Genomic DNA, 12,935 nt, shown 5'->3' with positions numbered 1-12,935 from the left:
TATTAATTTGCACCAATTTTCTCAATTTTTCAAAAATAGCAGATCTACAAGCTCGTAGCGCGGCACTATGAGCTTGTAGATCTGCTATTTTTGAATAGCTAAACTGTAAAATAATGCTTTTTTAGCTCAAATCAAAAAGTGACACAGATGCGTCCCAGGTCTTACCCTTTTTACTTTTCCTAATGCGTTTATGTTTTTAATCAGTAGTTTCAAGTCTTCTTCAATGCAACACGATACTCATTTTGTAAATTATGGTCCCATTTAGAGTAAAATAGATGATAAAGCAGGGTATGCTTTAAGTGTGGCCACGCTGTGATTGACAAGTCACTACCACTGAGTACGACGGCGATCAGGATAGAGGCGTAGCAATGCATATCAACCTCTCTCAACCAAATATGGTCATTCTGGCTGCAGAAAGTCCATGATGGCGATATACATACTGTAGCAAATATGGCAAAGGTCAATTTGCTGAACTCAAGGTTTCATAATGGGAATTCACAATCCAATGGGTGACGTCATGGTGACTTTGTCCATATTTCTTTTAAAGGGTGATCCACAAGAGGAAGGAAAAGGGAAGAACATGCAATCTAACATTGCTATGTTCAAGGTCAGTGGATGCACACACACACACAGTCACACACACACACACACACACACACACACACACACACACACACACACACACACACACACACACACACACACACACACTCCCATCTGCATTGATCCCACAGGGAATGTTTGTGCATTTCGACAGAACCTAATCATTAATTCATGCAGTGACATGGCCTGTTGTCTGTTATCTGTCCCAGGTACATATCCACAAAGACAACAGCTTCCAAAAGAAAAAACAACAGACTGACATTTGGGCCTCATCCTCCTCAAAAAAACAAGGTAACAGACACAATGTTGCGAGTCAAAGGTCAGATAAATAAAGACTTGCGTCAGAGTGATATTTTCAGCTGTTTATCAAAGGGAGGAAAATAAAGTGTTGGGATGACATTGCAAGTCATGATTTTACTACTGAAAACAAACATACTGTAGCTGGAGCAACGAGAAATTGAATTATACGTGTGTGTGTGTGTGTGTGTGTGTGTGTGTGTGTGTGTGTGTGTGTGTGTGTGTGTGTGTGTGTGTGTGTGTGTGTGTGTGTGTGTGTGATGTTATTGTGATGGCTAATATTGGCACCTATTGGGAACACAACATTTGTGAAGAATGAAAGATTCAAACGTGAAAACGAACAAAATACTAAAGGAATGTAATCACTTGAAGCCCAGAACCCTTTTCTGAAGGGAACATTAAATCCAGAGGTTTTAAGTGGTTAAAATGTTGAAATTCTAAACAGGATTCCAACTAAAGTGTGATGAAATGTTTTCGATTTTTATCTTGGGCTGTCCAAGCTAGAACAAGGATGGAATTCCAGGTATTTATAGATTTCATGATGCTTAAACCGGCAAAGTTGACTTTAGAGCAGTGATTCATATTTCCTAACTACTAGCTAGAATAAACTGGTTAACTCCTCCTTGTACAGCCTCTGGTGCTTGACCCATTGGCCTTGAATTTGACAAGGAAATTATTTACGTCCCATGAAACAGGCCAATTATATTTTACATAGATAGGGCTGGGACTCGATTAAAAAAATGTATCTAATTCATTAGAGGCTTTGTAATTAATTAATCGCATTTTCGCATATCAATATTTGACCTGAGAACAGTGAAAAGCATTTTTTTTAAATGGATTTTGGCATACGTCTTTAAGTACATGTACTCAAGTACTACAATTTTGAGGTATTTGCACATGACTCTCGAGTATTTCCAATTTCTAATACTTTTACTTCTACTCCAGTAACTCCACTATATCTCAGAGGCAAATATTGTACTTTTTACTCCACTACAATTATTTGAAAACTTTAGTTACGATTTACTTTGTAGATTTCGATTATTATAAAACATACCATGTAACCATGTGAAAATAGCAGATCTACAAGCGCAAGGCATTGTGAGCTTGTAGATCTGCTATTTTCCACCACTGGAGGCTGGTAGAGTGTGTTGTTGTTACTGATGTTTTATAGTAGTTTAATTAATTATTAATAAAAATCGTGCGCATGTGACCCGCACCGCATCTCAGTAAAGAGTCATTTTGTCTGAAGGAAATCACACACATTACAACACGTTAAAGTAACTTCCAGTCAACAAGGTACAGGTGACACCAGGATGAGAAATTTTAAGGTTAATGCCCGAAGCTGACTTCGACTAAGGTGAGCACCTTCTGAGGAGAGACTGCCAGCTGCTTTGGCCCATAATTAAGGCACCGAAACAGCTGTTCCCCAGAACCCCACATTGCCTTTTTTGTATTTGTCTGGCAAAGTACCTCCCCTCTACCAAGTCACCCAAAGTTAGGCGCTGTCCTGGGTCCTGAAGTCTCTCATCATACGGTTCCTCCCCCTTGATTGCCTTGTAGGTGTTTTGAGCTGGATGTGAGCAGCAATCGGAAGCCAGTGAAGGGAGTGCAGAAAAAGTAGGGAGATTGAAGAACGGGTGTGCTGTTGAAATCTGGATCAGTTGAAGGGGTTTGAGAGCGAGCATGCCAGCAGTAGGGAATTGCAATAGTGAAGTTGAAACAGAAGAGAGATACATTGATCAACTTGACTTGAAAGTGTTTCCTGCTGATGTCATATTAATACTACATTATCCTATGATAAAACTTTACACAGCATTTTGAAGACTATATACGTATGTACTTACAACAGACAATTATTTTAGAACGTTTGCCCCCCCCCCCCCCCCCCCCCCGCGCGTCCCGTCGCAAACACACACTCTCTGTGTGTGCTTGTGGCAGACAGTGGGTCTATGGATCCCATCGCTCGCGGGGCCATCCCACTGCTAGGCAGCCGTAACCATGGCAACATTGTTTGACACAAAAACTCTAATAAACAGCTGAGATTTGGTGAAATCGAAAAACGGGCTTAGCAGTTGCGTTCAGATGGTAATGGTCAATGGCTGTGTGCAAATTCAGATCAATTGCTCCAGCCAGTGAGGAGAACCGGGCAGAATAGTTTTTGGCCTCACCACATTTTGGTTTCAGGAATTATAGGAGGATGAACTAAGCAGAATTAGAATCGACACAAAATGAACCTCGAGATCATGAAATGACAGAAGCTAGTTTCAGTTTTAATTTGAGTTTGTCCATTTCCATTTCCATTGAAAAGTGATATCCACTGACGTTAGTGTCCATTGTAATAATTTATGTTTTCCTTCACAATCTACCACATTGTTCTGCGTACCACAGCTGTCAAAAGTACTTTCTCCTGGGTTTTAACTTCCGGATTTGAATGGCCAAAAGGAGGACACAATTGTAACATCCAGATTTGATTGGCCAAGCTTTGTGTGGGATAGTGCACTGGTCAGCGCTACTAGATTAGATTCCCAATTCCCCTATGTAGTCCCTCTCACTGCTAATACTGGTTGTTTTTGGGGAAGGTGTATACAAAATACTAAAGGAATGTAATCACTTGAACCCCAGAACCCTTTTCTGAAGGGAACATTAAATCCAGAGGGTTTAAGTGGTTAAAATGTTGAAATTCTAAACAGGATTCCAACTAAAGTGTGATGAAATGTTTTCGATTTTTATCTTGGGCTGTCCAAGCTAGAACAAGGATGGAATTCCAGGTACTGTAGTTATAGATTTCATGATGCTTAAACAGGCAAAGTTGACTTTAGAGCAGTGATTCATATTTCCTAACTACTAGCTAGAATAAACTGGTTGTACAGCCTCTGGTGCTTGACCCATGGGCCTTGAATTTGACAAGGAAATTATTTATGTCCCATGAAACAGGCCAATTATATTTTACATAGATAGGGCTGGGACTCGATTAAAAGAAATTATCTAATTCATTAGAGGCTTTGTAATTAATTAATCGCAATTAATCGCATTTTCGCATATCAATATTTGACCTGAGAACAGTGAAAAGCATTTTTTTCAAATGGATTTTGGCATACATCTTTAAGTACATGTACTCAAGTACTACAATTTTGAGGTATTTGCACTTGACTCTCGAGTATTTCCAATTTCTAATACTTTTACTTCTACTCCAGTAACTCCACTATATCTCAGAGGCAAATATTGTACTTTTTACTCCACTACAATTATTTGAAAACTTTAGTTACGAGTTACTTTGTAGATTTCGATTATTATTATAAATCATTCCATGTAACCATGTGAAAATAGCAGATCTACAAGCGCAAGGCATTGTGAGCTTGTAGATCTGCTATTTTCCACCACTGGAGGCTGGTAGAGTGTGTTGTTGTTACTGATGTTTTTTAGTAGTTTAATTAATTATTAATAAAAATCGCGCGCATGTGACCCGCACCGCATCCCCCCCCTCCCCCTAAACGGGACAAGCGCGCGTGGGGGGGGGGGGGGGGGGCAGCCATTACAGATTCTGATTTGCCCAGCCAACATTATCAAGCAGGCATCATGTTTTCATGCACTGTGCTGGCTGCAGTTAACTTTGTTGTTGCGCACCAACGTCGGTTGGTGCGCTGGTATGATCGGTCCGTCTGAAACTCGTCCAGTGAGAAACGTTCCGTGGTTTTAACGCGATCATTTTTCTGTAATTAATTGATCGAAAGTAACGCGATAAAGTCCCGGACCTAATTTTACAGTTATGTTCATATGCCAAGAATGTTCCTGTCAGGGTCAATTGGCATGTTTAATCATCCGAAGGTAGTTTAAAAGTATTGTTTTCACCATAAACAATATCAACGCATTTTTCAATTCATTTTAATTTATTTAGATTTTAATTTTCATCTCTGCCAGGTGGGAACGGCTGGGGTCAGGGATAATGTTTTCGCTCTGTGAGTCTGTGAGTCTGTCTGTGAGTAGCCTTGCAAACCAATGCCTTTTTTTTTTGTTTCAAAAGAAAAAAAGCCTGGGAGAGCCTTGCAGGAACGGTGGTTTCTAAACCTTGTTATCTCCTAACCAATCAGAGTGCAGAGGGGCGTCGCTCTAAATTTGGTGACATCCGCGTGTTCCGTGCACAGGCCGGAGGGGGGAGGGGAGGGGAGGCGGGGACATAGATTGGTGAAGAAATAGGAAGCGGCGCTGGTACCGAGCGCAAGACTTTCCCCCGACACGGTCGAGGCAGAAGGCCGCCACCCTAGAGCCTAGGGTCTGCCTGACGTTTCTTCCAGTTAAGAGGGAGTTTTTCGTTGCCACTGTCGCAAAATTGCTTGCTCAGGGTGGGATGTCGGGTCTCTTCTCTACATGTAAAGTGTCTTGAGACAACTTGTTGTGATTTGACACTTTAATAAAATTGAATTGAATTGAAAAGACTTTGGATCCGCCCTTCAAGACCTTCGATAGGGCTATCTCCTCCAGTCTAGTCTGTGAGCAGCTAATTCCGGACACCGCGTGAAACTTTGCACACCCACCCTGAGTAGGCCAAGAAAGAACCTCCACCCCAAATGTTTCAAATTGGCCTCATGCTGCTGCAATAACATGCCGCTTCATGTTTTGGCTTATAACTCTCGAACCATAGGTAATAACATATATACAGTATACGCAACTCCTCATATAGGTCCGTCCATTTCCGCCTGATTGATCTGCGCATTGAGGAGTGAGCATAATACTCAGTCATAAGCTTTTCTTTTTTTTTTACAAAACAATCTTTCTATTTTATCGTGTCCTGTATAGACTTGCTTACCTAAGGCATTGGTGGGTGGGGTATGTGCATCCTCCTCAGCACAGCTACAGTCACTGTGGTTCTTGGCAGGTGCTGCCCTATGTTCCTGACAGAATCATAACTGTGGTTTCTCACATTTTACAAGTTTGAGAGGAGGAACGTGTGGGGCTGCAGTTGAATCCAGGTGTGTGTGTGTGTGTGTGTGTGTGTGTGTGTGTGTGTGTGTGGGCAGGGGGGGTGTATTGGGAAACAAGTACAAAGGGATCCATTCCCCACACAACACAGCAGTTCAAAAAGTTCACAGACCGTTTAAGGACCACATTTTATTTTGGGACATTACACACAGACAGGGCAGGGAATGGAGATTGACTACTACTGTTCTTCATGGACTTGGATGATCACAGTAATCTGATGATCACAGATCTAAGTACAGTAAAGAGTCATTTTGCCTGAAGGAAATCACACACATTGCAACACGTTAAAGTAACTTCCAGTCAACAAGGTACAGGTGACACCATAATGAGAAATTTTAAGGTTAATGCCCGAAGCGGACTTCGACTAAAATGAGCACCTTCTGAGGAGAGACTGCCAGCTGCTTTGGCCCATAATTAAGGCACCGAAACAGCTGTTCCCCAGAACCCCACATTGCCTTTTTTGTATTTGTCTGGGAAAGTACCTCCCCTCTACCAAGTCACCCAAAGTTAGGCGCTGTCCTGGGTCCTGAAGTCTCTCATCATACGGTTCCTCCCCCTTGATTGCCTTGTAGGTGTTTTGAGCTGGATGTGAGCAGCAATCGGAAGCCAGTGAAGGGAGTGCAGAAAAAGTAGCGAGATTGAAGAACGGGTGTGCTGTTGAAATCTGGATCAGTTGAAGGGGTTTGAGAGAGAGCATGCCAGCAGACCTGCAAGTAGGGAATTGCAATAGTGAAGTTGAAACAGAAGAGAGATACATTGATAGAGAGTTATTCCATCAACTTGACTTGAAAGTGTTTCCTGCTGCTGTCATATTAATACTACATCATCCTATGATAAAACTTTACACAGCATTTTGAAGACTATATACGTATGTACTTACAACAGACAATTATTTTAGAACGTTTGCCCCCCGCGCGTCCCGTCGCAAACACACACACTCTCTGTGTGTGCTTGTGGCAGACAGTGGGTCTATGGATCCCATCGCTTGCGGGGCCATCCCACTGCTAGGCAGTCGTAACCATGGCAACATTGTTTGACACAAAAACTCTAATATTAAACCGCTGAGATTTGGTGAAATCGAAAAACGGGCTTAGCAGTTGCGTTCAGATGGTAATGGTCAATGGCTGTGTGCAAATTCAGATCAATTGCTCGAGCCAGTGAGGAGAACCGGGCAGGAGAGTTTTTGGCCTCACCACATTTTGGTTTCAGGAATTATAGGAGGATGAACTAAGCAGAATTAGAATCGACACAAAATGAACCTCGAGATCATGAAATGACAGAAGCTAGTTTCAGTTTTAATTTGAGTTTGTCCATTTCCATTTCCATTGAAAAGTGATATCCACTGACGTTGGTGTCCATTGTAATAATTCATGTTTTCCTTCACAATCTACCACATTGTTCTGCGTACCACAGCTGTCAAAAGTACTTTCTCCTGGGTTTTAACTTCCGGATTTGAATGGCCAAAAGGAGGACACAATTGTAACATCCAGATTTGATTGGCCAAGCTTTGTGTGGGATAGTGCACTGGTCAGCGCTACTAGATTAGATTCCCAATTCCCCTATGTAGTCCCTCTCACTGCTAATACTGGTTGTTTTTGGGGAAGGTGTATACAACCACACATCTCTTCTGATACACGTGATGTTGCCAGCTGCCAGGAGACCCCTGTGTGTACGTCTGTAGCTAATCTCGAATACTCATTGTCATTTGTGTTTTTGTGCACACTGACAGCAGGCCAATGACGTAAATTATTGATTTTTCTAATCGGTCAACGACAACTATCATTTTTGTGAATTTAGCTATATGACTTATTATGAGCATTTTAAAATTGAAATCACACTTGAAATGACAGGTTAAAGGAGAATCAAAGATGTATTTTCCATATCTATAATCAGCCCATCCTTGTTGAAATATCAATTCTTGAAGTGAAATATGTCTAACCTTGCTGATGTAAACGTGTCTGAAAACACATCTGTGATGACAACATGAGCGTAATGAGTAACTCTAGTTACTCATGGTATTTGCTCATGATAAGTAAGATATTACATTTAAGTAATATCCCACAGTGTTACTAACCTTGTGGGTTTGGTTGTTAGGTTGGTCTAGGTTTAGAGAATGTTTAGTGTATTTGTGTGCAATCTTTGTGCCTGTCTCAACATCAGTGATGTGCCGACTGCACTGTTGCTATGCTGAAGTTGTGGTGTATGAATGACAACCAGAGATCCACAGTGCTATCCTTTTTCAAACTTAAAAGACAGTATGGGTGGGGTGCATGTTAAGCCCATTGACTACAGTGTGTGTCACGGTATATGTTACATTACTACTGTTAATTTTCCAAAGCCGACGTAGTTGCTGGATTACCTGTCTCAAGCAAGGTTCAAGTCTCTGCAAGTAGATTTTCATATACTGAAATGAAATCCAATACCATTGTTATGGTCACTTTTTAAAGCAGTTTTTCAGACAAGTAATAACAGGTGTCCAGGAGCCATGAAGCTTCTCCTACTGTGTGTGTGTGTGTGTGTGTGTGTGTGTGTGTGTGTGTGTGTGTGTGTGTGTGTGTGTGTGTGTGTGTGTGTGTGTGTGTGTGTGTGTGTGTGTGTGTGTGTGTGTGTGTGTGTGTGTGTGTGTGTGTGTGTGTGTGTGTGTGTGTGTGTGTGTGTGTGTGAGAGAATTGTTGCTTAAGTACCAACGTCTTAAGGATGCTATTATACAGCTTGGCTACAAATGTAAACTGCTTGTGTTCATATTTGGAAGCCTCGGTAATGTCCATAAATCAGTTGTGAGAGGCCTGCCGATTGCAGGAATGCCCAAGCTAAGGCATTGGCAAAATTATGTTCTGTGATAATTGGCAGTCGCCATACTGTATATGAAGGAGGCGATGCTTCCTGTACACATGATCTGTATCCTGAAATACTTGTCGTTGAGTTTTACCAAGTTTCAATCTACTATTGTTTGTGTTCAAGAATTTCTTGAACGCAAATGAAGATGTTAAATGTGTGTGTGTGTGTGTGTGTGTGTGTGTGTGCGCATTTAGGCAACGTTCTGAGTTACTGGTGCTTCTCCCCTGGGTTCAGCATGGCGGAACTAACGCGGCAGGGTGTGCGTAGCATCATCCTCACAAGTGGCACCCTGTCTCCTCTGACCTCCTTCGCCTCTGAGATGCAGATGTAAGTCCTGTCGTCCCCCATCACTTTTTAACTATGTAAAGCAAATATTGATACTATATGGCTGCAACTATCGATTGTCTCCCAAGTTCCCTAGCAATTATTATCAATTACTTTTTAGAATAATCGCTTGTAGATCTGCCCATTTTCCTTTTTTTTTAATCTATTTGATAGAAATCAATATTTTTTCAATATAGAAAGGTATTAGTTTAACTATTAACACCCTTACTGAACAATTTTTTGTCATTGAGATATGAGCTTGTGCAATAACACGTGTACAGTATGTGTTAAGTGCATTATCATACAATGCAATCTACTGTACTCTACATACAGTAGAAGCACAATTATATAACACATACTCAGCAAGGACACTAAAATGATTGAACTGTACAGTGTTTTATGGTCATGGCTCCAGATTTGGTACCAGTACACAATTTCTTTATACTCTGAATTTACCCTGAACTTAACTTAAGCATCCGTGGTAGTGCTGGTGTGAGCTTGTAGATCAGCAAAAAAAAAAATGTGTGAAAATGTGTCCAAATCTTTGAATATATGTTTCAAATATTTGCTTCTGGAGGTCCCCCTGGCACAAAGCTTTTTCCGATGGGCAACCGGCGGCCAAATACAGTACATATAATTTGGGGGTCCTTGACATGAAAAAGCTTGAGCACCGCTGACATAGCAACATACGTTTTTCAGAAAACTGTTGGGATGTAGAAGACATTTTTTAGAATCGGCCTCAGGTCTTAATGGGTTAACCACACCAAACCCATACCTACATTTTTCAATGTCTAACCTAATGTACTGTATAACACAACAATTTATAACCATATACCTAATGTAACCATTTATAACCTAATACCTGAACACAACCATTTTAGCCGTATACCTAAACCTGTGCTCTGAGGAGCACTTTTTCTAGTTAATAACTTCTTTGTGAATAAAATGTTATTTGAACAGGTCTGTGTAGTAGAGTAACACAGTATAACTAACACAACTGTGGTGGTCTCCCTGCTCTTCTATTGAGAAATGTAGATTTGGGTAGGATGTCTAATCTCTATTGATTGAAGAGAAATATCTTGCCTTCCCAAAGGAGCTCTCCACTATAGCTGAACAGTAAAGGGTTCAGTGCTCGCACAGGGGACCCGTGTTCGAATCCCAGGTCAGACATTAAAGTTACGGATTGCAACTTGAATATCATGTCTAAATAAATAACCTCACCTCTAGCCTAATGTTTAAAAATAAACAGCCATTTATATCCTTATACCTAAACTGGGGCGGCACTCGCAGCAGTGGATCAGGGGGTAGAGTGGCCGCTTGGGAATCGGAATGTTACCGGTTTGATCCCCAGCTCCCCCTGGGTTAGTGTCGAAGTGATTCTTGAGCAAGACACTTAACCCCTAATTGCTTCCACTGAGCAGGTTGGTACTTTGCATGGTTTCCTCTGCCGTGTGGGAATGAGTGAATGTAATGCACATTGTAAATAACTTTGGATAAAGGTGCTAGTTATTTTATTTTACTTAACCATCTCTAATTCATTAATCTAATGTTTAAACACAACCACGACCAATTGAACCTTATACTGTACCTAAACCTATCCATCTCTAATTGAATGCCTATACACACAAGCTTTTTAACCTTGTATGTCTAGTCTAGTTCAATCCAGTTTTATGATGTCATATCACCTTTGTAACATCCGACAAGTGACTCACAAATTTTGTCCACAACATGAAGCCCTAAACCATGCCCAGTATCTTACACCATTGTTAAGAAAGCCTATAATACTACATTCAAATGCCCATCTCAGTTTCACTTCCTCTGCTGTGCCCTCATGCCCCACAGCCCGTTTCCTGTTACTCTGGAGAACCCACACGTGATCCAAAAGGACCAGATCTTTGTGACCATTATCGACCGAGGCCCAGATGGCGAGAAATTAAGTTCAGCCTTTGATAGACGGTAAGTATCGCAGTGCATTCAGTAAACAGAACAAAGATCAGATTTAAGTTGATGGTTCAGTTCAACCATTAACATATTTGAAAGAACACAATATGCACCAAGGTTTAGATGGATTTGTTTGTAGCCTGATCAGCTAAATTCATGGCACAGATGATTCAATCCAGCCTGTTTTGGATTCACAGTCACTTCCAAACTGTTGGCTTTCACCATGTCTTCACATTATCATTCTTTTTAAGTAACTGAGATGGGTCTCATTCCAATGATGTCATGGCAGCAAAGCCTGCACTTCTTTGAAGATAACGCTATAAATGAAAGAGTTTTTTGTGGTTGCGTATTACACTGCCGTCATGGTGTTGAGGTGATGAATTGGTAAAAAGATAGTTTATTTTACTGTTGGCACTGAGGGGGGATGACTACATATGTTACAGTATAACGATGTAAATTGACAGAAAAATTAGGTCATCAATATTCTTTTTGCAATTTCAAAAGCGGTATCGAGAAAATGAAACGAAAAGAAAGAAACACATTTTCCACCTTGATATCTAACATTGCAACCCCAGTCACAGCAACATCGAGTCATTTTCATTCAAACTTTAGAACCTGTATGAAGAATATGTTTTAACGGTTTTCTGAAGAAGCTTTGTTAAAACAATAATTCTCCACATGAAGAAAAATGAAAACACCTTCCACCACATGTCAGTTTGACATGCGGTAGTTATATATAACATTATATAAGCCTTATCTAGTACAGTAATCATGTTCCTTGAAATGTGTATCAAACAAGTCCTGTGTCCACTAGCACTTTAGGACAAGCATACTTGAGTTCACTGAAAGAGATGCGTGTTACTACAACCAAGGTGACTAGGCTAGATGGAAACAATGATATGTTTGTCTTTCCCTTTTACTTTCTTTACTTCTTTTTTTCTTCCCCAGGTTTGTCCCTGAAAACATGTCTTCTTTAGGTTGCACTGTTGGTAAGATAAACCACTAATGTATGCTAGACATATTACACCCTGGTTCTGTCCACATGCCTTTCCACTTAACCCAAATCTCCACCATTGCCAGTTTGCCAACATACTTTTGTCACGTTAAAGGTCTTTGAACACCAGAGGCGTGATGAATAAACACGAAAATGCGGAAGCAAATATTCTGCATCAAACTATTTATACAGTTGATGCCTCATTTATTCAGGTTTATGCCTATATTCACAATGAAATCGATCTTGTTCGAATAAAATATTTGATGTGTCATCATCATATAGTAATATTCAAGTTCTGTGTGAATATATTTTCAGGTAAATTTATCACATGAAAAGAACGCCCTGGTTTGTGAAAAGTGATGTTATATATTCAGTGGAATAAAGACCTGTAGTAAAATATTTAAAGAACGGTACAGTATTTTTTGTGCTTGAGTATATTTACAGTCATTCCCATTTAAAGCCATAATGTTCTTTGTGACAAAGAGGCTTGTAGATGCTTTAAAGGTCATCATTATCCATCATATGAAATGAAGCCCAGTGTTTGTCTGTGTGTCACCTTAGCTAACCTGGGTCGGGTGGTTCCTCATGGTCTGCTGGTGTTCTTTCCCTCCTACATCATCATGGACAAGACTCTGGAGTTCTGGAGAGTGGGTAGTCCTCAAATCAATTAATAATAATAATTTAAATTCAGCTGTTTTTGCCAGTACTGATGTACTAGATATTTTAGATGACTGTAGCTAACTTGTCCTCTGCCCCAGGCAAATGGACATGCGGGGCGCATTGAAAATATGAAGCCAATGTTTGTTGAGCCCAGAGGAAAGGGCACCTTCACAGAGGTCAGTTTGGGTCGATTTGTTTTGTCCTGTCATCTGTCAGATCTTGTCGACTGAAATGTGTTGGAAATACCTTGGTCTATGTCTATGGAAAGTCTAGCTTACATGACTTTTCCTGAGTCAGGTCT

At 40.6% G+C, this 12,935-nt stretch overlaps 1 protein-coding gene across 4 annotated transcripts in view; it reads left to right on the top strand.

Moving 5' to 3' along the window:
• The window catches only part of rtel1 (regulator of telomere elongation helicase 1), a 35,333-nt gene that overhangs the window by 7,040 nt on the left and 15,358 nt on the right, over window positions 1-12,935 (top strand). For 3 of the 4 annotated variants that reach the window (XM_080445666.1, XM_080445667.1, XM_080445665.1), the window contains exons 15-21: window positions 548-607; window positions 813-894; window positions 8,910-9,042; window positions 10,882-10,995; window positions 11,929-11,969; window positions 12,536-12,621; window positions 12,733-12,810. In XM_080445666.1, coding sequence (XP_080301792.1) covers window positions 548-607; window positions 813-894; window positions 8,910-9,042; window positions 10,882-10,995; window positions 11,929-11,969; window positions 12,536-12,621; window positions 12,733-12,810 — 594 coding nt within the window. The remainder of the gene's footprint in view (window positions 1-547; window positions 608-812; window positions 895-8,909; window positions 9,043-10,881; window positions 10,996-11,928; window positions 11,970-12,535; window positions 12,622-12,732; window positions 12,811-12,935) is intronic. The other variant, XM_080445668.1, reaches the window with a different exon arrangement.

The sequence above is a fragment of the Gymnoscopelus braueri genome, assembly GCF_963280865.1.
Source record: "Gymnoscopelus braueri genome assembly, chromosome: 12".
Taxonomy (NCBI): Eukaryota; Metazoa; Chordata; class Actinopteri; order Myctophiformes; family Myctophidae; genus Gymnoscopelus; species Gymnoscopelus braueri.
This window is presented reverse-complemented; position numbering and strand designations above follow the sequence as displayed.